This window comes from Nyctereutes procyonoides, unplaced genomic scaffold (assembly GCF_905146905.1).
Source record: "Nyctereutes procyonoides isolate TBG_1078 unplaced genomic scaffold, NYPRO_anot_genome, whole genome shotgun sequence".
In the NCBI taxonomy this organism is placed as follows: domain Eukaryota; kingdom Metazoa; phylum Chordata; class Mammalia; order Carnivora; family Canidae; genus Nyctereutes; species Nyctereutes procyonoides.
The window spans coordinates 7,058,058-7,085,696 of record NW_026575041.1 but is presented as its reverse complement, the minus strand read 5'-3'; the positions used below and the strand labels follow the sequence as shown (position 1 = coordinate 7,085,696).

General features: G+C 46.3%; 1 protein-coding gene across 9 annotated transcripts in view; it reads left to right on the top strand.

Annotated features, from left to right (window-relative positions):
• TENM4 (teneurin transmembrane protein 4) overlaps positions 1 to 27,639 on the top strand; it is a 733,541-nt gene that overhangs the window by 653,724 nt on the left and 52,178 nt on the right. For all 9 annotated transcript variants that reach the window (XM_055320381.1, XM_055320386.1, XM_055320385.1 and 6 more), the window contains 5 exons: positions 5,452 to 5,571; positions 10,455 to 10,716; positions 13,470 to 13,737; positions 15,951 to 16,094; positions 18,752 to 19,001. In XM_055320381.1, coding sequence (XP_055176356.1) covers positions 5,452 to 5,571; positions 10,455 to 10,716; positions 13,470 to 13,737; positions 15,951 to 16,094; positions 18,752 to 19,001 — 1,044 coding nt within the window. The remainder of the gene's footprint in view (positions 1 to 5,451; positions 5,572 to 10,454; positions 10,717 to 13,469; positions 13,738 to 15,950; positions 16,095 to 18,751; positions 19,002 to 27,639) is intronic.

Genomic DNA, 27,639 nt, shown 5'->3' with positions numbered 1-27,639 from the left:
CTCACAAATAAATAAATAACATTTTTTTAAGTTAAAGTTGCAGCTTTTCCCCCTTCTTCACCTTTCTTTATCTGCTCGAGTAATGTGCATCAAATAACAAACCAAACTTAATTCCTGGTGTTCACTGTTTAAAGTCTTCAAAAAAGAGGTGCAGGCAATGGGGCTGGTAGGGCTACAAGCTGAGCTGGAGCGGGTACCCCCGGAGGGAAGGAACTGAGCCTCAGGATGCCATGTGGACTGCCCGGCTAGAAAGGGCCAGCCCCTCCAGACCTCTGTTCCTCGGCCACAGCCCTATCAAGGTCAAGTGGCTCCGAGTTCTCAGGCATCACCCCCACCTTCAGCCAAAGTTCTCTATTCATTCAGTACATAGTTTATCAAGAGCTTACTCTGTGCTGTGCACTCAGATTCCAGGGCACACGCCCGTTTGGGTGGCAGCTTTCTTTCGCCCACTTAGAAATGAGCCTCAGTCACACTCCAATATACAGCAATAAGGGAGGTGTGGCCCCTGACTTCAGGGAGCTCATGGTCGGCCAGGGAAAAAGATTGCCCCCCAGGCATGACAGCACTGAGCTTTTTACAGAAGCAGGCCAGAGGGGGATCCCTGGGTGGCTCAGTGGTTTAGCGCCTGCCTTTGGCCCAGAGCGTGATCCTGGAGTCCCGGGATTGAGTCCCACATCAGGCTCCCTGCATGGAGCCTGCTTCTCCCTCTGCTTCTCTCTCCCTCTCTCTCTCTCTCTCTCTGTATCTCTCATGAATAAATAAATAAAATCTTAAAAAAAAAAAAAAAGTGGGCCAGAGGGGCGGGAGTGGGGCTACCACTTGGTGAATGCTCCATGTGAGTCCTGAGGGTAAGGGGGGGGAGGTGTGTTTCAGGTGAATAGGAGAAGTGGAAGGTTCCATAGAGAGGGAACAGTTCAGAGATAAGTGTGAGTATTGTGTGAGCTCCATGAATATTCTGAAACAAGGTACAGTAAGGCTACTTGAGTTAGTTAGATCGGCAGCACTATATTGAAACCCATTACACATTCTTAAACATGCATTGGGCTCTGTTTGACATCAGGATGGGAAAAATTTCAGCCTGGATGCACAATTGAGAATGGTGGTCCAAAGAGGTCAGGTGACTCTCCCAAGTCCTACAATTAGTTACCAGAGTTAGAAGTAGGAATTGACTCCCTGCCCAGGGTGCTTTCCACCACCCCCACCCCACCTCTCCCTGCCCAACATTTGAGGTTAGTTTCTCATTTGCTTGATTTTGTTTTGAGGTGTTTTTGTCTCTCCAACAGCTTCTCTTGACCCCAGGCCACCGTACTCAGGGAAGCAGTCAGGCAGGTCTTCCTCACTGGTGTCAGCAAGGGCACCTCCATCAGGCCCTGAGTGTGTGATTGGACCAATGCCAGCATGTTCGATGGCCCCCAGCCTGCCCCCCTTGGCCTGGCACGAGCACTCCTTCCTGGCAGAGTTCACTCAACCTAATTGCTTGTTTCGTACCCCAGCTGCCTGACATATGCCAAACCCATGTGTTGACTCACTTGTGTCAGAGACATTACACTTGAGCATTTCAAATTGGCTCTGGTGAGCTCCAGCAAGTGGGGACTGTAATTCATGCATTTAGAAACCCAGCACCTAACACAGTGCCTAGCTTTTTATTAAGTAGGTGCCCAGTTTTTTAAATTAAAGTGAATGTTTGTGACTGCGGGTACGCAACGTCATAGTGAAAGAGAGGACCTGGGAGTGAGAAAACCTAGCTTGGAGCTTCAGTTCAGCCAGTCGAGGTCTTTGCTGTATGACCTTGAGCAAGTCTTTTCCCTCTGTTTCAAGTACTTGATCATTTTTTCAACTAACAGACACTTGGGGAGTAATATCCCATGCTTTCCCTAGCCACTGAAGATGTAGTCAGCCCCCTCTGGCTTGCACTTAAATGTAAGTGTGTAAATTCAGCTCTGTAAATGTGAATGATATAATTCTATGGCTGTCATGGTCATGGAGAGGTGCCTGGAAGTATCTAGAGGAGCCTAGAGGAGAGGTGATTAATTGTGCCAGAAGAGTCGGTAACAGCCTCACCGAAGTGATGACAGGTTAGATGGGACTCTGAGGACAAAGAGAAAATAATACCCTGAAACTCCATTATGCCCAGACAGTGACCAAGAGAAAGCAAAACAAAACATGTCAAATACAGGACTGGTGATAAGAGGGTCGCATGAACCAGCTGGGGAGCTAAATTTGTAACCGTGATCTGCACTCCATGTGACTGATTTTTCACCAAGTGATCTTCCAATATAGAATTTCAAAGTCAAAGCAGCAACTGTCTCTTAGCCACATTCACCCTTAGTGTGGGGTCAGAGTTCCGGTGGCACACCGAAGCCGGCTCGTGCCAGCCCACAGGAGCTGAGAATTAAATGTTCAGGAATTCTGCAAGCTACCTTTTGAACACTACTGTTACTAAAAATTGAATTATATGAAATTAAAATTAAATTATATTAAAAACGATAACAAATAATCAAAACTCATCACTTCCTAATTATTTTACTGTTTTTTACTATTATCTTTGTGCCTGAGTTTATTAGGACTAATGTGTCTCTGTGGTGGAAATACTATATAATGGTGTGTCCTCCTGTACATCTCTTCCCAACTCTGGGTTCAGTGACACCTTATTAAGAGTGGGAAACTGGCCATGGTAGAAGTATTTACACCACAGAAATAGGCAAATGCTACAAATTAAAGGTAATTTTCTTTTGAAAGCCAATTGTTAAATGTTTACCAGTACACTGCTGGTGGTGGTGTCCATTAAATAAATGGAAAAGCATTTGGAAGCCCAGCACCCACACCTTTTTCAAACCTCCCTAGACAAGAACACATGGCAGGAGACACATTTCAGAGGCCTCCACAGAGCAGACGTCTCCCATCTCCTTTGTCCCAGAGAAGCCTTTATGTTAAATTGGGTTTTCTTGACAACTGAAAATCATGGTCAAACAGAAGGAGAATGGAAGTGTTTTTCTCCAGGACTTAATTCCTGAGCCAAATGCCTGTTTTGGCAACAGGCCTCTGGGGTGTGGAGTCAACTTAATCTTCTCCAGAACCCAAAGCAATCCACAGGAGCCTGGCTAAAATTACATCTGCTCTGGCTTGCCCAAGTGAAGGCTACATGATAGCCAAATGGTGCTGATTTAATGTTTCCCAATTATCAGGAAATCCCCAAAGAGAGATAAATCAGAGAAGGCTGGCCCGCATGTGCATGAGGGGCAGCAGCCAGGGCAGCCCCCAAAAGGAAACCATCCCCAGAGGGCTGGTGATTGTCCAGGCAGAATTTGAAGGCACATATGTCAGGAGAAGGCTGGATAGTAGCCAGCGCCAGGAGATGAGATCTGTTAGTAATTCTCTGGAAGGACAAAGTTCCAGCAATAAGAAATTCAATTTTCCTCCATTAAAGAAAGCATCTCTCAGTACCAGCTGAATACAATTGATGGAATAAATCTTTTCCATTAGTGGAGAGATAATTTCACATAAATGTATTGGGAGACCTTCAGAGCAGGACTGAGAGTCTTTGCTGAGCCTCACTGCTTAACTTGTTTGTCACGTAATTGCATTTAGACCAAGGGCCTCGGAAGGAAACCACTGACTGAATTAGCATTAACCAGATTGTGTGTCGTGAGGTGAGGTGGGGTGGGGTGGGGTGGGGTGGGGTGGGATGGGGCGGGATGGGGTGCAGCGGGGGAGGGGAGCATGATGCATTGTGGGTAGTTGTTCTTGCCTTCAGAAAGGACAAGCTGAGACTAGCACGACCAGCTGCTTACAAGCCTGGTGTTAATTGCTTTTCTCATCAAACAGAGAAAAGTTTATCACTCTAGGAAGGTAGAGATGTAAGTACCTAATAAAGCCGAGGCGGGGTCTGAGATCTTTTTTGTGAATGCCCACAGGTCTCATCAGTAGCTCTTCCCTAGGCCAGGAAAAAAAAGAGCCTTCTGAACAGAAGCAGGTGGAAAAAGTTGTCTGGATGCTCGTGCCTGTGTATTTGCCTCAGATTTGTCTTGTCAGTGAGGATCGCTCCCCAGGGCCCCGATGCCTTAGGATGTTGACACCATTGAGCACGTTGCCAGTGGTAAACAGAATTGAACCCAGAGTTGTGAATCCTGGATTGGAAGCCTGGCTCGGCCACTACCCTGCTGAGTGACTTGAAGGCAAATAACATAAGTCCTGTGGATCCCAGTTTCTTCCTCTCCCTCTAACTCAGTGATTTTCCAACTGGCTTTTCTCTGGCTTCTCCCGAGACTACGACTCCAGAGCTTCCTTCAGAATCACCCCATTCATCTATTTCATCTAGAGAGTTTTTTGTTTTTATTTGTTTTCCACTTTGGGGCCTCATAAAATATCATCTGGTAAAAAGGTGCATTTCTGATATATTTGAAAAACCATCATTCTAGATGATCTGTATTTGTCCCACTTATTTGCTTAATCCACCAGTGTTTTTCAACACTGACTTAGCACTCATTAGGCACTTTCACGCACTGCAGAGAGACGGAAAGAAGTAGCCCTTGACACTGCCCTCAAGGAGCTCATGATCTAGTGGCAAGGAGAATCGTGTGCTGTGTGGTAGAGTCTCAAGATGTCTGTGCTGGGCTTTGGAGGGTGACTAGTTCCAATTAGGGCCATCAAGACAGGCTTCAGGAAGGAGGTGTCATCTGAAGTAGTCATGAATGATGAGAGTGTTGGGATGGGGGTGCAGGAGTGACACCTGAGAGGGGGGAGAATAGTACCACCCAGAAACAGAGGCCTAGGTAATACGCACCTGGCAGGTTTTGGGAAAACAGATGGTGAATTGTCTGGAATATAGTGGGAAAGTGGAAGTGGGGATATTGAGAGATGTGAGAGGTTCCAGAACCCAGTCCAAGGGGATACTAGCATCTGTCCTTCTCCTGTTTCTAAAGCCCAATGAAAAGAAGTGCTCTTTATCCTGTTCACTTTTCTTGTGTGCCCACCTCTAGTGAGACATGTGACAATAGTAACCACTGCCATTTATGGGGCTCACTCCATACCAGGATGAAAAAAAACAAGGCTCAAGGAGCTGTCACATACTTTTTTTGCAACCCTAGAGAGCTTGAAAGTGGCAGAGCTGGGAGTTTCCAAGTCACATGACTCTGGATTCTCAGGCATAACTCTGCTGTGTAGCCCTCTTGTATCTGTGTATCTTCTTACGGTATAACGTAGTATCCTTAGAGAATGACCTCTGAGTACAGTATCTGAAAACATCTCCCAGCAATAAGCCTATAGAGGACACTCTGATGTCCTCAGTTGGGGCACCATGAAAAAAGAAGGTTATGACTCCCCGTGAGTGAATACATGATGAGCCTCTGGGTGCCGAGATATGTCTGAGCAGCCTGCCTTCTGTCTTCTGACGTCTGGGGGCACCCAGAGCATGAACAGTAGATCACATTATTCTCTCTCCTCTCTCCACAGGCATGCATGTGTCATTCGTGGTCAAGTGATGACATCAGATGGGACCCCGCTGGTTGGTGTGAATATCAGTTTCGTCAATAACCCTCTCTTCGGATATACAATCAGTAGACAAGATGGCAGGTAGGAGACCCTTTGTGGCCCAGTCATGGTCCTGCTCTCTTGGTCTTGCCACATGGCTGCTGCTCTAGAGATGACATGGAAAGAGGATGGGACCTGAGTTCAGAGGCCCAGCTCTGTAACTTACCACCTGTGAGACCTTGTATCTGACTCTGACCTAAATCCCTTTGGTTAAAATTAAGCAGTTTCTTTTCGTCTAGTTCTCCAAGTAAGCGTAGGAGACCTTATACATATTATCCTGCTCCATATATATACAATATCTGTATAGTACAAATACTATCACTTGGACCACTTGGACCAGACAGCTCCAGAAATGTTAGCATTCCTGATGTGTGATTTCCATCTGCAACCACCTAGGTCCGTGAAAGCTGTTGTGTGATGACAGAGCTCTGCCCTTTATTTGGATGCTTGTGAGAACTGAAGTAGAAGGGAATAAAGTTTCTTTAGTTACTCTAGCTCTTCTGTTTGCTAGAGCCATTAGACAATGCTCCTCACTTCTCTAAGTCTCAACTTCTTCACTGGTGAATGGTCCTAATACTAGCATCTCACAAATTGGTTGTAAAGATTACGTTGCAGGATGGATGTGGAAGAACCTGGCACATAGTAGGTGTTTAATAAATCTTACTTTCCCTGCTCCACTCTGGTTCAATCCGTCATTGCCAGGGTCTGGCACATGGTAAGGATGCAATAAATATTAGCCATTTATTAAAATTGCCGATTATTAAATGATGAGAAGGTGATGATTACGGTATAAGCCATGGGAATATTTTGGAGAAAATGGGAAGGGAAGGAGGAATATTTAGGCTGTCAGTGGTGACAAGTCCTCGATTTTTAATAAAATCAGGTGGTGGCAGTCCATCTGGCTAAGTGTAGGCCCATAAGGTTGATTTTCACTCTGTGTTGGAAATTACGCTCCAGCCTGATTGATTTTAGCACCTCTTTAATCCAATATCAGATGTGAACATGTCCCGGCCGAGGTGATAATGAAGTAGAGGCTCATCTGTTTGTAGACATGTGTGCCTCTTAGACAGAGTGGCAAGCTTGGCATGGGGAGCCCTCTTCCCCCTCCTCTCCTTGGGAATGGGAAGGGGCCCAGCTAGAAGGGGCTGGCAGCCAGTCCCAGGAATAATCTGCCCTGCCCAGCCCACTATTCCTGCCCCGCACACATTCCATCCCAGGAAGCCCGTCAGTACAGACATTCACTACGGCATGGGGGGAGAATCCTTCCTCGTGCCCTGTCCTTACTGCCTTCCAGCTTGGGGCTGTCCGCTGTATGGAAATGGTGATGTGAGCATCCTAGGCAACCGATATTCTGGCTACATCATTACCTGCTGTGAAACAGGCATCAAAAAGGAGCCTTGGGGACTCTTTTTTTGCCATGAAGCGAGCCCATCTCATTCACATGAGATGGCAAATCATCAGTCCTTCACCCTGCTGTGCTTGGTTAGGGTGGGTCCATAAAACAGTCCAGAGTCACTAAGTTTGGTGGCCCTTGGGAAAAGCCCACTCTATCCCCGTCAGGCTTCGATTCCTCCTGTGTGTGCTGCCCGCATGATCTCTACGGCTTCTTGGCAGCATGAGGGGCCTGGGAGGACAGTCAGCCGCATCTGGTCCATCAGCCTACTAAATCACGTCATAGGAACCAGAGTTGCTGAGACCTGGAGCTTGAGTTTCAGAGCAGTTCTTCCCAGTGCTTTATGGGGCTTGGCCTTTCTTTCCAACTTAGATGCTGCATAACGTATAGGAGAGGAATTACTTACTCTCCAGGTGCCTGCAGATCCCTGTATGTTCTGTGTGAATGGGCAGCATCTTGCCCATTTCCCTCCCGCTTCTCTGAGTCGCCTTCTTTTGCACTTCTCATGCCCCTTAAGGCTAGAGACATAGCCCGGAGGTAACAGTATGTGCGAGTCCGGGGAGCAAGTCTCATTTTGTTTTATATCCCTTGCAGATTTCCAGGCAGGTTCCATGTTCCCTTTCCTCTCCCAGCTCCCACTTCGACCTACCACACTGAAATACCAGACATCAAGTCTTCACCAGAGCCACAGAGATCATTAAAAAGATGAAAAATAGAAGTCATGAAGGCAAATTTTAAAAGAATAGCAGACAAGAGAAGCAGTTCAGCCTCGATGAATTGAAAAATGGGGTTATACGGAGTATGATGTCCTGGGAGTGGGGCCCTGGGCTGTTCCCATCCATTATCTCATCTATCTAATTAATAACTGCCAAGTGATTATGATCATCAGCTTCATTTTAAATGAGGAGATTGAGGCTCAGACAGGTGACATAACTCACCTACGGACTAAGTAGCAGTACTAGGACTGACCCTAAGCTGTTAGGGCTTCATCTGAGAGCCAGACTTTCCCTTTGGGGTCAGATTCACTCACACCCATGTCCACAACCAGGTTTCCCCTCAGATTATCAGCCTGGCTCTTGGCAAGATCCAGTTACACCCAGCTCTTGGCAAGGCCAGCTGCCCCCAGCTTGCTCACTGCCTCGAGAATCCATCTTTTCACATTTGTCTTCACTTCCTCCCCACACTCGTCCTCTCATGAAAGGAGCTTGTAAGTCAGGCCAAAATTCTGTTTGATGGTTAAAATGCTCTGTCAAAGTACAGATGCTATTCGGTTCTGTGACAGGAAAGTTGTTCTCTGGGTATTTCCCCAAAACCATGGATATTTTCCTAGAAAGCCAAAACCTAAATTCTTGATTCAGAATAAACTCTCTCATTGCTTATTGAAGGATGGGGCTTCTACTTCCTCTACCCAAGTGTGAGCCTAAAAAGGGCTGAGTGGTTTGAAGAGCAAAGTGGGTGTAAAGCTTCAGCAGAGGACAGAAGAGTCAGGCTCTAGAGCCTAGAAACCCAAATCTGGAGGCATTGTCTTCCAAGAACAGTATTTAGCACTAGGTCAGGGCAGTTGTGCAAAATCCCTAGAAGAAGGAAGAGCCAGCTGGAGCAGTGAGCCCAACCCCACAAGGTGTATTTATTAGGGATAAAGGTAAGATACTGTGTTAGAGTCTCTAAAACCAACTGCATGGGTGAATGTTGGATTGACTTATAATAACAGCCAAAGTAAGAAGGAATTAGTTCAAAAGAAATTGACAGTGTCACTCATGCATTCATTCTATAAACTATAATAATCAAGTTCTGTGCTAAATTCTGGAAAGACTGAGGAATTATTGTTATGGTGAGCACTGGGTGTTACATGTAAGTGATGAGTCACTAAATTCTACTCCCAAAACCAATATTACACTATATGTTAACTAACTGGAATTTAAATAAAAACTTGGAAGAAAAAAATCTAAAAATAAAACAATAAAAAAAGGAAAAAAATGCATCCTAAAGTAGTAGCTAAAAGGACTTTGTCCAGAGAATCACAGCCAGGAGGTGGCAGGTTGATAGGACCACTGTTTCTAAGTCCCGAAGGACTTCTGTCAAAGGCAGAAGGGACACACCAGTTTGCAGTCACCCAGGCAGGTAGAACCAGGCTCAGTGGCTAAGTAGCTGTTAGGAGAGGCACCTAGGCTCAATTCCAAAAAAAAGACCTAACAGTCAGAACTAACCAAAGATTAGACAGTCCTGCCGTGAATATACCAAGCTCCTCATCACTGTAAGCATACAAGTAGGAACCAGATGGCCCCTTGGTGGTGATTTTGTAGAAGAAAATCTTCAGACTAAGAAAGAGCCATGAGCAAAGGCTGAGTAGCTGGCTCTCAAGGACACCGCCAGAGATCTCACCTCAGCCTGGAGTTTGAGACAGTCTTTGGCTTCCCTTTTCTGCATCTCATGTCCTGTCAGTCTAATTGTGCCTGTTCCTAAATGGTTTAGCTGTTTTGCAGTTCCAAAGGCCTGTATTGACTCAACTATCACAATCAGAGCTGAAATTGCCATAGGGTCATAGAATCTTAGTGACTTAAGAATAATCCATTTGGGGCAACCCTGATGGCCCAGCGGTTTGGCACCACCTTCAGCCTGAGGTATGATCCTGGAGACCTGGGATCGAGTCCCACATCAGGCTTCCTGCCTGGAGCCTGCTTCTCCTTCTGCCTGTGTCTCTGCCTCTCTCTCTGTGTGTGTCTGTCATGAATAAATAAAATCTTTTAAAAAAAATAATCCATTTGGAATTTAAGAAACAAAACAAATGAACAAAGAAAAAAAAGAGGCAAACAAATAAAAAAAAAAATCCAGGCTCAAATTCAGAGAACAAATGTGGTTGCCAGTGGGGAGGCTGGGGAAGCAGGGAAATAAAGTAGATCCAGAGTACTTTTATCTTGGTGAGCCCGGAAAAACGTATGGAATTATTAAAGCACCGTATTGTACACCCAAAACTAATATAACACTGTGTGTTCACTGTACTTGAATAAAAACAGTAATCCATTTGGACCTTTCCATTTTAGAGATGAGAAAATTGAGGATCAGAGAGGCTAAGTGATACACTCAATATCACACAGTATCTCCTGGCAGAGGCAGGATAAGGCTTAGGGCTCCTACTACCAGGGCGGGACTTGTTTCACTCTGTTCTGCTGACCTTTCACTGGGCTTCAGCTCTACGAGGCCCTAAGTACCAGAAGCACCAGAGCAGAGGCTCATCAGCTGTCCTCTGTCCTGGCAAATGGCTCTCTGTAGCAGTGATGATTAATGTTGGTTTTGGTAAAAATCTCTATAATGAATCATTTTTGAAAAAAAAAATGTTTTATGGAATTTCTATTACTATTTGTGGCTGTAGTGAAGTCCAGGTTTTAGGGTCTCCTCAATAAGTACGCAGAACTCTGTTATAATTGTTTGCTCCTGTCTCTCCCCCCACTCCCCACCCCCACTACTCCTCCTCTTGCTTCCTGCTTTTCCTGCTCCCCACCTCCTTTCCATCCCACCCACCCCTTCCGAACAGCTTTGACTTGGTCACAAACGGTGGCATCTCCATCATCCTCCGGTTCGAGCGAGCACCTTTCATCACACAGGAGCATACCCTCTGGCTGCCTTGGGACCGCTTCTTTGTCATGGAAACCATCATCATGCGACATGAAGAGAATGAGATTCCCAGCTGTGACCTGAGCAACTTTGCCCGCCCCAACCCTGTGGTGTCTCCATCCCCGCTGACATCCTTTGCCAGTTCCTGTGCAGAGAAAGGCCCCATCGTTCCAGAAATTCAGGTACCCAGCTCTCTTAACTGTATTTCTCCATGCTTTTATTTCATTTGTGGGGAAGAGGATCTCAGGGCTGGGGTGGGGGTGGGGGGCTAGGGAGATCCCAACAGCCCACCGTGCAGAATCCAGCTCCCAGATCCCACAGCAGCTGTGGTGTCAGGAGATGATGGCCACCCCTCTTACACACTCAAAATACACAAGCTCTGGAAGCTGCCTGGCACGCTCCAGCATATAATGAATTCCTCCTCCCTTTCCATTCTGTCATCGAGCTCCCTTCCACTTTCCTTTCCCCCGGCTTCCAACATCCCCCTATCATTATTTCTGTAAAAAGTGTTTATGATGAGAGGATCTACTAAGAGGAGTAGGCCAGAGGAGCATCATAATAAAGATGAGAACATGGATATGAGGTGCTTGGCACAATGTGTAGCACCTAGTAAGTGCTCAATAAATTTTAGCCGGTATTATTATTATTATTAAGATTATTTTACACACATTGCCTTCCTGCCAGTTAAGGATTGCTTTGGCTCAAATCTCCACACACAAGTGCTTTACTTAATTATCATTAAAAGGAAGTAATTTGGAAAGATGCATTTTAATCAAATGGAAATCAAGATAGATTCTTTGCCTAACAGAGCTGTATAGAGTAAAATGTCTTCCGCCATCTGAGCTCAATTTCTAGTGGCAGAAACAAAGGCCAGGGGAAGGAGAGAGGTGGTAGGGAGAGGCCCCAGCTTCACCCACTTCCCCACTGGTCATGTGCATATTAATAGGTTGCTGGTGGGGCAGCCTGGGTGGCTCAGCAGTTTAGCGCCACCTTCGGCCCAGGGTGAAGGCGAGATCCTAGAGACCCTGGAGTCCCACCTCGGGCTCCCTATGGGGAGCCTGCTTCTCCCTCAGCCTATGTCTCTGCCTCTCTCTCTCTCTCTCTCTCTCTCTCTCTCTCTCTGTGTGTGTGTGTGTGTCTCATGAATAGATAAAATCTTAAAAAAATAATAGGCTGCTGGTGTCTGGAACAGGGAGTGTAGACACTTTGTGTGTATGTTTCACGCCTGGCTGAGCAGACACATCTGTGTGTGTGTCCGGTGGAGTGGCTTCAGGCACCAGCTCACAAGAAGGACATACAACCCTTTGGAAATTCTCATGGCACCCACAGGTTGAAAACCTCACTCACTCCTTTTCAGAGATTCAGCACTTGTCTCCTGTCTCAACTACCAGGCTGACCTTTCTTTTGAAATGGTTGTCAGTGGAGACAGAGCTTGCTGGAGAGAAGTAATTTGTTACTCAACCCTGGTTCAGCTCCAGCTAGACATTTTCCCAGGAGCAAGGACTTTGGAACAAATGAGGTTAAAGGTCCCATCCTCTTCACGCTGCTCCCTGGGCTGGGTGTTTGCAAGCCCAGCTGGGTCACAAACCTTGCTTATTATCAGATTCATGAAACACATGAAAACAAGCTCCTGGGTTTTCCCAGTCCTATCATTGGCTAGCCTTCACTAGCACTGCGCGATAAACATTTTGAAGGGTATGTTGAAGATAAATATTTATGAGAGCATCAGGATGGCACTCGAACCTTGCCTGTGGTTCACCGGGGTAGAGAGTCTGCTTTGCCTAGAACTTGCAAGCTGCTTTTTAGAAAGATTGCTTTGCTTTAGGCCCAATCCCCAACATTTCTTGTGTTCAGAATGGAGTGGGGGAGAGAGCTCACACCCATCTATGATATAAAATGGACAGAAAGGAAAAGGCTTTCTGTGTGAAGGTCCAGTTTCTCCATGAACACAAGAATAAAATAATCATTTTTCTTTTAATGGATATGTTAGCCTCAATTGATTTAATGTCCCCTTCTTGAAACAGAGCCCAGAGCATCAAGCTGATAAAAGTTCTCTGCTTTTGCCATGTGCCTGAGCATCCTGGCATTGATTTTAAAGTTTCCATCTTGGAACTGAGCCCACTGCACCCAGTAGATCAAACAGCACCTTCTCCGCCATTCTGTTCATCTAGCACAGCACAGGGCACAAAAACCCTATGGTGCCAATTCGACCTCTTTCCATGGGTGAGCTGGGGGCAGGGGGGTGTGCATTGGTCCTTGGCAGGCTCTGCTCTCAACCTCTCAGGTCTCTGTTTACTTTCCTGAAGAGGATCTCACTCTAGTGAAGTTGTGAGGGAGAAGGACTCTTGGCTACTGAGGCAGCTGTCGGCAGTAGTCTGCGGGGAAAGGTCTTGTTCCAACTGTCGCCCACTCCCAGCAGCAGCAGCAGCACCATCGTCCTGCTCACTGAGCACCTGTTATGGGCAGGGCACTCTCTATACATGACCCCACTCAGTCCTCACACCAGTCCAGGGAGGAAACTGAGATTCAGCGGCTTACAGGAGTTTCTCAGGTGATGTTGCTAGTGAGTGAGAGGCGCCGTGACGATAAATATTTTACACGCACTATCTTCTGTGTTCCTCTCAGTAATGCAACAGGGTGAGCATTGTCATCCCCGCTGAATGGTGGAGAACCTGAGGCCCAGAGAGGCACACACAGTTGGCCCCTGGAAACCAGGCCTTCTGCCCCTCGGTTCCCTCCTCCTCCCACTCCTCTTCACACTCTACTGCCCCCTCTCCTTTCTTCTGTCTTTTCTAGCTCCTGCTCCTCCTCTCCCCTTAGTACCCACCCCCTGCGTCCTCCTCTGCCTCTCGGTCACCCAGGGCACCTGGGGCTGCCATCTTCCCTCCTCTGGTGAGTCCATGACCGTCACTTTCTGTGTAATCTGTCTCTCTAGGCTCTGCAGGAGGAAATTGCTATCTCTGGCTGCAAGATGAGGCTGAGCTACCTGAGCAGTCGTACCCCTGGCTACAAGTCTGTCCTGAGGATCAGCCTCACCCACCCGACCATCCCCTTCAACCTCATGAAGGTGCATCTCATGGTGGCCGTTGAGGGCCGCCTCTTCAGGAAATGGTTTGCTGCAGCCCCGGACTTGTCCTATTATTTCATCTGGGACAAGACAGACGTCTACAACCAGAAGGTGTTTGGGCTCTCAGAAGCCTTTGGTAAGCCTCTCAGCTGCCGAACTCGAGACCATCCCCAGAGAGACAGTAACACTTGGGGCATGGGGCTAGTTGGCCTCTTTACCTCATTTGTAATCAGAAAGGTCTCTCCTAGTTGTCATTGCTGTCTATTTTTAAGATGAAGCAGGAAGTGGTGGTGGCCTTGCCTGTGTCCCAGCCCCACTGAGACCTCGGGCTTCAGTGGCTGGCCATGCTCATTGCAGCTTCCATGTAGAGCAGTGCCCAGGAAGAGTCCAGAGCTGCACTGTTAACAGAGCTCGCCCCTGCAGGGCTAATCCCCCATGCATGGAGAGGATTAGCCCAGGGAATTCCTTCTCATCCTAAACCTTACTCCAATTTCATTCCCTTGCTAGACTCAGCAAAGGTGGAATGAGGAAGCAGAGGAGAAATAGTGTTGTCAAATAAAAGAGAGGAAGGGAGGGAGGGAAGACAGGTAGTCAATAAAGACAATGTCTGTCGAACACCCGCTCTGGCCAGCGTGCACCCCTGCACACTAACATCCCATCCAATCCTCACCACCACCCTATGAGTCAGAAATTGTCTCCAGATTCTGTGAGACAAAGCTGAGGCCCAGAGAGGAGAGGGGATGGATGAGGAAGGAACAGAGCTGGATGTGGTTTTGCATCCCACCCTACCTTGCAAGGGCACATTGGGAGCAAAGATGCTGTCTCTCACTGTTCCCTCTTCCTTCTGTAACTCAAGGTAACTCATGAGTATCCTTAATGTCCACCAGCCAAGGAAGAAGGGAAGCATCTGCACCCTGACTTCCGAGGGCAGAGGCTCACTTTCCTGAGATGACAGGTGACCAAAAGGAAGCGTAGAGGCTGCCAACAGGACTCAGTGTCCCTCTGGACATATCCCTCCTGCCGTTGATGTCCTGCAACCTTTTATGGCACCTAGAGAAATTTTCTAAGGAGCTGCCCAATTGTTAGTTCCTGCCATGAACATGTGGTAGGATATTGCCCACTTGGCAAATAGTGTCTACCCAGAAGCGTACTTGAAAGAAATGGCATTCCTGTCTCTGTTAATTCCTTTCCATTGGGCAGTTACAGGGCTTTTTACAAGCCCAGCCTTGGGACACCTGCCATGGTTAGCTTGCTTCCCGGTGCCCTTCTAAGGAGGCCTGGATTTATGAAACAGAAGTGAAACCAGGGGATTGTCAAGCTTTGAGGCCTCAAAGCAACTTCCAGCTTTCAAAGTACCCTAAATGAGCAACTTTTCCATGTACTCATTATAAACAATTTTGAATTTTCTTCCTATAGTAAACTGATACCATTATCATTCATAATAACTTGATAAGTGGACAAAAATATAAATAAATTCATGTATGTTTTTATAAATAATGCCACTACTTGTTAACATTTAAATTTATTTTCTTTTTTCATTTATAGTTGTGTGTGTGTGTGTATGTGTGGTCTTTTTTAAGCACAGATATAATACTGTATATAGCCTGTCTTTCCAACTTAGCATTATTCCATAAACATTTTCCATGTTACCCCATTATCTTCATAACCAAAATATCCAATGGTGGGCATAATATTCCTCAAGTGGGTACACCTTGATTTGCTCAACCTCTAGCCCCTTTTGAACTTTTAGATTATTTCCAATGTGCACTATTATAAATAATGCTGCGGTGAAGAGTTTTATGCCTAAAGTATTTTCCATACTAAAGGATTATGTCCTGGGAATCGCTTCGCCTAAGTCCTTTTTAAGGTGTTTAGTACATTTTCTTGAACTTTTCCTAATGATGCACAATTGCTCTTTGAAAAGAGGACATTAAGGCTCGGCATCTCTGTGTTAGTACTGCACATACATCTGGTTCCCACTTAGAAACAGGATCCTTGGGGCAGCCTGGGTGACTCAGCGGTTTAGCGCCTGCCTTCATCCCAGGGCGTGACCCTGGAGACCCCGGATCGTGTCCCATGTCGGGCTCCCTGTGTGGAGACTGCTTCTCCCTCCGCCTGTGCCTCTGCCTCTCTCTCTGTCTCCTCTCTGTGTATTCTCATGAATAAATAATAAAATCTTAAAAAAAGAAAGAAAGAAAGAAAGAAAGAAAGAAAGAAAGAAAGAAAGAAAGAAAGAAAGAGGATCCTTTCTCCTTTCCTACAAAAGACAAGCCAGAGCCTTGCATGCAGATCAAAGCCAAAGCAGAGGCTTTGCTCACCTGTGGATTTTGCACCTTTTGTTTTCTGCAGTTTCTGTGGGTTATGAGTATGAATCCTGCCCAGATCTGATCCTCTGGGAAAAAAGAACGGCAGTGCTGCAGGGCTATGAAATCGATGCTTCCAAGCTGGGAGGATGGAGTCTGGACAAACATCATGCCCTCAACATCCAAAGTGGTGAGTATATTAATAGAATTCCAGGAGCCAGGCCATGGGTATGACCTTCGTCTCATATTCTTTGTGACCTGCCAGATAAAAAATGTGCACTTCAAATTACATGGGCTCATATGTGATCAGTCGTCAGAAGGATTAGTCAACAGATACTCCTTGGGAGCCTGCTCTGTGTTTGTGACTGCTAGGCACTGGGGATACAGAAAGGAAAGAGTTGGCAGTCTGGTGAGACCCCAAACACTTCCCAGGCCATCTCCATGCTCTACCATGGACAGTGCCATCACACACAAAAGCACAGGACACTGGGGCATGGAACAGGGGCACATCAGCTGCTTGGTTCAGCAAGGGGTCTCTTTGGAGAGAACCTCTGAACTAGAGTCTCAAAAGATCTATAGGATTAGCCCTATATATCAAGCAGGGAGAACATTCTAGGCAGAAGGCACAATATATGCCAAAGCACAAAAGCCTGAAAGAAGAGTAATTGGAGAGAAGGTTCACTGTGGTTTGAGCAAAGGATGAAATGAAGGCAAGAGCAAAAGCCAAAGCTGAGGCTGGAGCAGCTGGAGCCCAGGCTGAGAAGACTGGGACTTTGAATTTCATCCAGAGGCAGATGGCAAGCCTCTGAAAGGTTTCAAGCACACAAGTGACACAATCAGCTCTGTATTTTTGATAGCTCACCTTGACTGTGTCCTGGGATGGAACAGCTAAACATGGTAATGGTGTCTCCCACCTAACCTGAAGATGCTGTGAATGCCTATCAAAACAACTACATTGTCTAAGGAAAAACTAACAAACAAATTCCAAACTTTCTGATAGGATAAAGATTTATAGATAGCTAGGGCAGCCTTTAAAATAAAATGAAACAAAGAAGCACTGCCAGATACTAAACTATCTTAGACAAGCCATAGTCTCCAAAACTGTGTGATCCTGGCATAGGAGCAAATAGATTCTATGGGACAGAACAAGGCATTCAGAAACTGACCATGAGTGTCTGAAAAGCCAAAATAACAGAATTTGAAACAAGTTAAAAGTGTGTTTCTCACTCACCTCAAAGTCTGGAGGTAGATAGTCCAGGGCCGGCTTGGCACTCTGCAGGGTCAGAAGTGTAGACTCCTCCCCTTTCATTGTTCTACTCAGGCCTCCATCCCCAAAGTTATGGTTCAGGGTGACCACTTGAGTTCCAGCCTTCAGAACCACATCCTAGCCAGCAAGAAGGAAGAACAGGGCTAAGGGCAAGCCCTCTCCATTGCAAGGACACCTCCCAGGAGCTGTCCACCCCACTGCTACTTCCACACCACTGGCCAAAACTTGGTCACCCACCAAGTGTAGGCAGCTCCAGATAATCATGTGGCCAGCTAAACAGCAAGGGTACTGAAGCTACAGAATAAGGACGGGGGACAGGTTAGATATCTGTGGATGACTACACCATGTACATGTAGGAACTGGTGCATTATAGAGGTAGCATCAGGTGTCAGTGGAGAATGGATATTTATTTTAGAAATTGGTGTTGAGAAAACTGGCTCAATGGCAGAGAAAAGTAAAATTAGGTTGGCACGACATACAAAATAAATAAGGTTAATTAAAGATCTAAATTTGAAAGATAACACTTTAATAGAAGAAAACAGGAAAATATCTTTATGATCTCAGGAGAAGGATTCCCTAACAGCAAAAAGAACACAAACATTACAGTAGCAAAATAGTTGATTAAATTATATGAAAATGAAAGATACCTATTTGATAGAGGGCAAAGCTAATAGATGATAGCCTGGGAGGAGATCCTTGTGACCATAAACACAAAACTCTTGTTTTCAGTATGGAAGAGGTGAGGTCAGAGTCAGGGAGTCCAGTTTGGAGATTGTACCAATAACATGGGAGATGAAGGGGGATGAAGGCCTAAAAAGAAATAATGGGTATGGGATGAAGCCTACAAGTCTCTGAGGTCAGGCCCTTCATTTTGCTGGTAAGGAAATAGGCCCAACAGCAGGTAAAGCACTGGTGAGTCCTATGCAACAGCTGGGAACAGGCCATTGGGAGCAAAACCAGCTAAAAATGCAGGTCTCCTGACTCTACCCTGGTGCAGAGACTGAATTTCACTCATGCATTTCTATAAACATTCACTGAGATCTACTCCATGTCAAGTTCTGCATTAGGCACTGGGGGTGCCTAATGAAAGGGAGAAGACATGGTTTCCGTACTTGAAATGGTATCAATCTAAAGAAAGAAAAACGGGTAAGTGTAATAAAAAATTCACACTGTAATAGAGACAGGGACTAGGTACACAAGGCGTATACAATCAATCTGAGAAGCAGTGGACCTGAATGATTCAGGGTCTGGCTCAGGAACGCTTCCGCCACCATCCGTGTGATTTTAGGTAAGCCTCTAGCCTGCTCCCCCACCCCCATCCCCATCCCCGTTAATACAGAGGTGGATAATAGGACCTATCTTACTCATTGTGAGCATTGGATTAGGAAGGCAGGATGGCCTGTTCAGGACATTCTGGGTTTCATGATGGGGGTGCGGCAGCCTTGGGGTGGGGGGTGAGTCTGGAAATGGTAGGCAGAGATCATGCATTCCTTGCAAAATCAAGGGGACTCCGTGGTCAGCCACAGAAGAGGACTGTGCCCTGCTCCAGAGATGATCCTGCCCTTTTGTCCTTGTCCCAGGCATCTTGCACAAAGGGAATGGGGAGAACCAGTTTGTATCTCAGCAGCCACCTGTCATCGGAAGCATCATGGGCAACGGGCGCCGGAGAAGCATCTCTTGCCCCAGCTGCAATGGCCTTGCTGATGGCAACAAGCTCCTGGCCCCTGTGGCCCTCACGTGTGGCTCCGATGGGAGCCTCTATGTGGGCGACTTCAACTACATCCGAAGGATCTTCCCGTCTGGGAATGTCACCAACATCCTGGAGTTGAGGTATGTAAGGCGATGCCCTCCCCACACTCCCTGATACCATCCCTTGGCCATCCCATGGACCCAGCTGTCACTACCCACTGCACCCAGAGGAGGGGATAGGACAGAGCTTCACCTGTCATAGCCCATCTGGGACTCTCCGCTTCCCAGCTCAGGGGCTAAAGTAGAAGCTGGGGGGCTCTGGGGAGGCAGGTGCTGTTTTCTACAGGGCACTGCAATGAAAAACCATTTGTGGGATGGGGGAATATCCTTGGCACCCAGAAGATATATGTCTGCTAACACCCAGGAATTAGGCTCTGGAAGCCCTTGGATTTCTTCCTGTTTCCTGGCACCAGACAGATTAGAATTACTCACATGAGTCTCCTTAGAAGGACAAGGACAGCAGGAGGGACACGGCCCCCATGCCAGTGTTGCCAGGTTTGGTCCTGTGACTAAACACTCGTCCGAGTTGGGAACAGTTCTCTTCTGCTGCCCAGTGCTGAGATCAAAGCCCCCGGGGCTGAAATCAGGCATTGCCTCTCTGCCCCTCATGTGCTGCAGAGCCAGCCGATTCAGTCTTCTCTCTGTCCCCATCCCAACTGTGTGTGATGGAGCACAGCCATACTTAGAGCTTGGGGAAGGGCATGATGGGTTGCATTTTCTCTAGGCCTCCCTAAAACAGGTCTTTTTAGAACCAAAGCACTGTCATAGGGTGGGTTCTAGGGTTACAGGGGAGCTGTGGTTACAGACAGGGGAGCCCCATGCTCTCTCTCATGAGAAATTGCATCAAGTTCCTTAGAACTGCTTTGGAGAATGGGATCCACTCATCTCCTGGGCTGGGGACCACGTAAACAGGATGGGCCCACGAGCTGAAAAGCATTCCTCCAAAACGGCCAGAGAAAAGGAAACTTACTTTTGTCAGGTCCCAACTATTTGCCCAGTATAACAGTCCCATAAAATATTTATCACTATTGCCCTTGACAAACAAGAAAAAAGGACGCCCGGGGAATTTAAAGAATCTGCCCATGGTCCAGCTTCTAGAATGATGGACCCAAACCCAGAAGGCCATCCATCACACAGCTCTACCTCACCAAAGAATTGTCACCGGACCCAATGAGGGCCACTTTGGCTTGATGCCACGTTAAATTATTCCCTGGAGGTATTTGCTGGCTGAGACTCCCACTCTGCAGTGCACATGTGAAAGGAAGGGAAGGCTTGCTGGCTGACCAGTCATTGCAGCCCTCAGGAGGAAAGGGTTCATATCCATACACACACACACACACACACACACACACACACACACACACACAGACAAATGAAGCAGATGAGAACCACCAATGGAATATTCTCTGCCTTTCTTCTCTATTTTATGAGTTTCATTGCCACAGACATCTGTCAAGGAAGGAGGAGCCCGTAGGCCTGTGTGCCCCAGTCAGCTGCTCACGTTGTCTTCTTATCTCCTGTAGAACAATGGAGACAGCCATAGACTAGGGAGTTGGGCCACCTTGGCAGAGAAGCTGTACAACTTTGGGCAAGACACTTACCCCTCTCTGGGCCCCCATTTTCACATCTTCAAATAAGACATCCCGTTTTCCCTCCCTCTCTCCCACATTAGAGGGGAGATCCTAGAAGACAAGAGGCAGGGAAGGGAGGAGTAAATGAAATTTGGAAAGAAAAACAAATTTATCAATGTGCTATCATCTTAATATATTTTCTCCTCGGCCTGTTTCCCTGTCCCCCACCCCCCTTGCTTCTAATTATGGTGTGTCTCCAATCCTGTATTCCAGTATGAGGAAGATCACGGTGAGCTACGCAAATTTTGCATACCCTCTATAGGGCAGTGCGCACACCGACAGGGACACAGCAGCAAGCATGTGTCTGCACAGGGGTGGGAATTAGCTGTTGCAGCCTCTGCCTTAGCCCTGGTGAGAGCAGCAGCGTGTCAGCCACATCCTCTTCCCCTGAACTCAGCAGTAGTGGTGCCGGGGAAACCATGCCTCTTCTGTGATATGTAGCTGCTTGTAAGTGAGCTCACTGACAAGTAATATCCAATATAAAATAAATCAGTGTCATAGCTGCTAAGTCTTTATTTATTATAGTATTGTACAGTACCATTGCTGTCAAGTTTTCAGGCTGCTAATAATGCTTCTAACCCCGCTGCTAACACCTCATTCTTTCTTCTATTCCCTGCTCTCCTGTCTTCTGTCAGAAATAAAGATTTCAGACATAGGTAAGCCAACCAGTGGAGAATTTCCCGTCTCTCCTCTGCCTTGTTGCATGTTGTATGGTAAGCTGCACGTGTCAACCTCACATGGCTCAAGAGCAAATGAATCCTGTGCGATTGGAACTGATTGGAGGCAATCAGTTACGACGAGAGGAAGTCATTAATGATGGTGGGGGCAGGTGGCGAGAGTCTCAACTCCTTTCATCTCTAGCGGAGAGCAGCAGTTACTCTGGCAGTCTGTGAACACGACAGACTGAAATAATAGGGAAAACAATTTTAACCTTGGCATATAGTAATTTGAACACCAGTCTGCTTATCCTTGGAATAAATGAGGACATCGTCCTAACTGTGTTGAGTGGCTTCAATGGTCACAATGGGAAGTCTTGAGAACATCTCGATCAGGCAAAGAAACTGGAAGAAGACAGGTTTCAGATTTGCCCTTCTGTGGACATTCTGGGTGCCTTGGCTTTGGTAGCTGGGATGCCAGGTGACCACACCAGAAAGTTTGCCAGCAAGGACAGAGTGGGGGAGGATTTTTCAGACCATATGGACCACCTAAAATCGTGGTCCTCAAATAGAAACTTTGTTGTGGGGTAGTTTTGTCCTGGAGGCTCACAGTGACACTACAGCAGGCAGAGTGGGCTGCGTCAGACTCACCAAGAGAAATGTCTGTCCATCAGCACCACCATCTTGGTGGCACTCATCTGACTCTTGGGTAATTGTCACTTTAGGGTCCCCCCGCCTCACACACATCTGGGTGACTTGACAATAGCTGGGGACAGATGGAGCTCGGGCCGCTACAAAGGCGGCTTTCAGTTATCCACATAGGGCTCACATCAAAGTGGTACATGGGGTAAGTGCTAAGTTGGGATAAAAGAAAGTCTTAGAATGGTGGAAAGAGACCCAAAATCCAGTAATGTTGATATCCATACCTATGCAACTAGATATAGTATTAATGTAACAATCATATATATTAATTTTCTTAAGACTTTATTTATTTGAGAGAGAGAGCAGGAGCAGTGGGGAGGAACAGAGGGAGAGGGAGAAGCAGACTCCCTGGATGAGCTTGGGCTCGATCTCAGGACCCCGGGATCATGACCTAAACTGAAGTCAGATGCTTAACCAACTGAGCCACCCAAGTGCCGCTATCATATATATTATTTTAAGGTTATAATAATAATTAACATGGATAGAACCTCTAATGTGTGGCAGGGAGAGGGCTTGGTGATTTACATAGAATATAGCAGTTCATCCTCAAACCATCCTGTGAAGTAGGTGTTCATGCCACACCCAATTTACAGATGAGAAAGCTGAAGCTCCCCCATTGTGTGACCTTGAAAAAAAATCACTTCATCTTTCTGAGCTTTCATTTCCGCCTTGAAGTTTACAAAGTCTTTTTCGGAGGCTCTTTTATGGGTTACAGAGGATACTTGTAAAGTATCAAGCACCATGCCAGGCAGAGAGAGGAACTGCAGACATGGTAATTATTATTATTATTTTTATTTTTATATGTATTATTACTATCATCATAACAATTATATGATGATGATAGTATCTCCATTTTTCCCCCAAAAAGTAATTGTGTCCTCTTAGAACCAAAGACATATGTCTTAAAGTAAATTAAATAGAAGTTGAGAACAAAAGAAAAAAGGAAGACACACATATGTGATTGTCAAACTAAACCATGAGCTTCCTGGAAGCCAGAATAAACAGAGAAACTTAATTATTCTCATGGTTTGCATTATCAGAAATGGGAAAATATGCTCACTTCTCTGAGGGGGAATATTGTTTTCCTGACACTGAAATCTAAAAGAATTTTCAGTGAGCTTTGTATGGATGATACTAGACTATGAATCAGCACACACCCCGAAGTTGGGTTTTAGAGAAAACACAGAAGTACATTTCCTATGTAGATCTTGGGTAAAAACCCAACATTTCACATTAAAACCTTCAGTCAGTGGTGGTAACTGCCTGGGACGCAGTTGGGCTACTGGGGCCCGAGCTGGAAAGAATCAGGAGACCAGGGTTCTTGTCCATCTTTGTCATACACTCGTCATGTGCCTCTGGGTTGGTCACCCAGCTTTTCCAGTTTGCAGTCTCATCATCTGTAAACTGTGAGAGTTGTGGGTTTGGCACCTTTTTTTTTTCTGATGTTTAGTGATCTTTTGATATATTCATGGCATGATTTCAAAGCCAGCTTCCTGCCCTCCCTCAATTTGTCGCTTTCTCAGGTGCCGAACACTGCTTCTGAGGTAAACCAAAGTGGAAGGAAAAAAGGAATTTCTTTCTACCATTCTCCAGTTTTCTAAAGAAAATCAGGAGTGAAAAGACCCAGGTCCCAGCTGTAATTTTAATTGGCACCTGGATATCGGTAAATCCCTTCGTCTCTCAGGGCCTTTGTGTCCCCATTTGTAAATGTCACAAGTGGATTAAAAAGTTCTAAAATTTTGTCCTCTCTGTCCATGAGCGTTTGCTGTCTCAGCTGTTCCCAGGAGTGGCGGCCTGTATGTGTGTGCTCCCCAGGGCGATCTTGTCTACCTCTGCCCACCACGCGGGACCTGCTCAGTGCAGGACCCCTAATCCTTTGGGCATCTTCCTCGCCAGACCCTTTGCGGTAACGGGGATCCTCATTTCCTCCTAGACCTCTTCCCCAGGGTCGTGAAGGAACGCTTGAAGGCTGTTGTTCAGAAGTACGGCTGAACTCAGGTCTCCATCAATCCCAGCTCTCCACCAGAGAGCCCTTTACTGCCCCAGGAAATAGGTTGGGCAGGACAATATTAAGTCTGACATGCTTTGGCTTTTCCATTATGCAGCAACAGAAATACTCTGAAGGTTTCTCCAGGTGACCAGCTGCCAGTTATTGGGCATTTTTATTTCTTAATGGAACAGGCACTATGCTCAGAGATTTTTATTCTTTGTACGATTTCATCCTCAGAGTAGCCCTTTGAAGTGGTTGTGACTATCCCCATTTCTCAGATAAAGAAACTGAGGCTCAGAGTAATGAAGCGATTTGCCCCAGGTCACCTACCGAGTGGGCGGTAGAGCTAGTATCTGAACTCCTGTCTTTGTGACTCTTCCCACTGGTTCTAAGAACCAGCACATCAAGTTCTCCCAGGACTGCCACCAGATGTGGTCAAAGGACGCCCATTTGTAGAGGTTACCCTGAGACAAAGGGAGAATTCTCACGCAGAAGCAGGGAATACATTGCCTCGGGTGCCTGGATTCCCAGCTCCTACCAGGAAACTCCCCAGAGCATCCAGAAAGAGGGCAGAATGAGGCTCGATTTCAGCTCATGAATGTCAGGAATGATACCCTCATAGTTTCCAAGAGTGTACGTGGCTTCCAGAGGTGCCAAATTCCGTTTACAGAGGTAGAAAAGAATGTGGGTCCCTTGGTGGACTCTGGAAACAGAGCTGTGACCTTTCCCTGATACTAGGAATTCAGAGCTGAATCCGACACAGTTGCGGCTGCAGAGCTGGGCCTGGGGTCCATATCATGCAGGTATGGTCTTTTTAGAGTATTCTAAGGCCTTGCTACTCGAAGTACAAACAGGCAACACTGGCATCCTCTGAGAACTTGCTAGAGATACAGGCTCTCAGGCCACACCCCAGAACAGCTGAACTGGAATCTGCATTTTAACACCATCTCCAGGTGATTTATCTGCCCATTAAAATTTGAAGAGCACTGGTATAAGGCCTCAGTTTCTAATTCTGACTGTGCCTCAGAGTCACCTGGAGAGATCTTAAAGGTACAGATGCCCAGCCCCTTCAGATGTTGTCAATGAAGCTTTTCTTTTTTCTTTTCTTTTCTTTTTTTTCTTCTCTCTCTCTTCTCTTCTCTTCTCTTTTCTTTTCTCAAGCTTTTCTGGTGAATCTGATGTGTAGTCATGTTTGAGCACTATCACTGTAAGATCATTAGCATTAGTATTTCCTCTGTATGCTCCCAGGGAGGCAGATAGTCATTCACTAACTGATTCATAAATTCAGTAGACCTTTCTGGGACCTTACTCTATACTAGCCCAGGGCTAAGCAGTGAGGGCTCAAAGCTGGTCACTACTCTTGAAGAGTTCAAGATGTCATTGAAGAGACAGACAACTAAACAGAAAAGCATTTTAAGATACTACAGGTATTAAAAGTATGTTCTCCTGAGGATCTGGTGACACCACAAAGGAAGTGGCTAGTTATCTGGTGGAGGAATGCAGGGCCTGGAAACCCAGAATGGCATTGCAGATGAGATGATGATGGAGCTGGATCTCAGGACATGATTGGGTGCTCCCTGGTGCATAAGGGCAGTGGCGCTTTCTAGGCCCTGAGAGGCAGTGTAGGGAAATAGGGAGAACACAGCCTTTAGGTCAAGAAGATTGGAGTTGGAAACTCATTCTGCCACTCAGCAGTCTCTGGCCCTTGTCAAGTCACTTCACCTCTGGTAGACTCAGTTTTTCTGAAATGTATATTTCAGAAATATATATATATATATTTCACATATATACACACATATATACACACACACACATATATACACATATATATATATGTATATGAAACCAACAATAAGCCCCTGCCATACACAGTAGTTGTGAGGAATGTCAGGCTGTGCATATAAAATGCTAGGATGGTGTCTGGGGCAGGACAAGCACCCAGAGGTGGTAGCAGTGACAGTCATCTCTGCAAGCTCTCTTCCACTGAATGGTGGCCCTGCCCCCAGCAGAGGTCCAGGTGCTGCTCCCTATACTGGTGGCATGAGGAAGAAGTGCATTGAAGACTGTCCAAGAGCTCTACCAACTGGAAAGGGCTGTTGAGATGTGTAAGTTCATTTGATCCTGATGACAAGCCTGTGGGCAAAGCAGAGCAGGAGCTTCATCAGCTGACAGCCGAGGGACCTACAGTTTAAGCGATTTAGGTGACCTGCTCAAATTAGAACCCACATCTTTTGATTTCAAAGCTAGCATCCTTTACCCTACACTTACCTGACCACCAGACCACAAATATGTCCTTGGGCACAAAAGATGGGCCACAGCTCTTTTGAGACTCTCTGGACAATTCTGCCAGGGCCCCCCCTCTTCTGGAATTTACTGTGCTGAGAAACTCTACATGAGTGGCACTCCTGTGGGTCAGTGCAGGAAGACATGAGCCAGAAATTCAGGGGGCTAATCTAAGTGGACAGGGCCCCCACTGTACTCCCTCAGGGACACATTTTCTGCCAAGGTGGATAGCACCAGTTTATCATGAGTGATGCACAAAGAAATGAAATGATCTCCCCCACCTCACAGCTGTCATCAGGAAAGCAGAGAGACCAAGGCTGCCCTGCATTGCAGAGTGGGATCTAAGGTCACTGCATTTTATTTAGCCAGCATCCGTGTCATCTAGGAAGATTAAATCTGTGCTGCATTCTAGGGGTAAGTCTCAGGGGACATTTCAAGATCAACAGGACATCTCTCCTGTTATCAATTTCCCCCAAAAGAGATGTAAAAGAAACACGAAGTAATTTAGATGAAAATGACATTTAAATAGCTCAAAATGGAGATGCCATCCATTTAAAGCAAGTGGCTACTGTGCACTAGAAGGCACCAAGTTGAACGTTGGAAATACAAAAGTGAATAAAATCCCATCTGTCCCCTTCAAGTGTTGACTGCTGGATTTGGGAGACGCCTCATAAATAAATAGCTGCAGCATTATGTGAAGTGTCCTGTAACCCAGTTATGAACAGATACGAATCTCCACTCACGGGGGTCAGTGAAGGTTTTGCCAGAAAAGGTACCATTGAGCTGACATGTGAATAATGAGTAAAAGTTCAGCAGGCTGGAAAGGGAAGGGGATGGGACATTCCACAGAACGGGGATGGGAGGTGCAGAGATGTGGGGGGGACAGAGTGTCAGTACTGCTGGAGTGCAGGGCATCTGCAGGGACATGAGGCAGCTGCAGCGTGCAAAGGGCCCTGTGTGTTGCTAGGCTGGGGAGTCTAAACTTAGCCCAGAAGCCATGGGGAATCCTGGAAACAAGGGCATTGGGGTGATGTGATGACGTTTGGGTTAGAACAAGGAAGAATGGCCTGGGAAGAATCCATGCTGCAGGCAGAAAGACCTGCCTTTTATTTGAGAAGGATGAGGTGATGGGACAGTGGTGTTAGGGCTTAGAGAGGAAGGACAGTTCGAGAAAATCATGTCACCTTAGTCTAAATCTGGGGAGAGAAAATAAAGGGAGGATATTTTGGGACTGGGAACCTGGCCCTGTTGAGAATCATCCAGTTCCCAAGACAATGCCCAAAGCAAGGGATGGTTATGATGACAGCTGGTTGGAGCCAGATTAAGTTTCAGAGACCCTGACACTGAATGAATGATAATGTTCCCATCTTCATATATAATTCAAAAAATACCAATCTGTAAAGTAAAATTTTGTTTTTCAAAAGGACCCAAAACCTACATGCCTGATAAAATGTAAA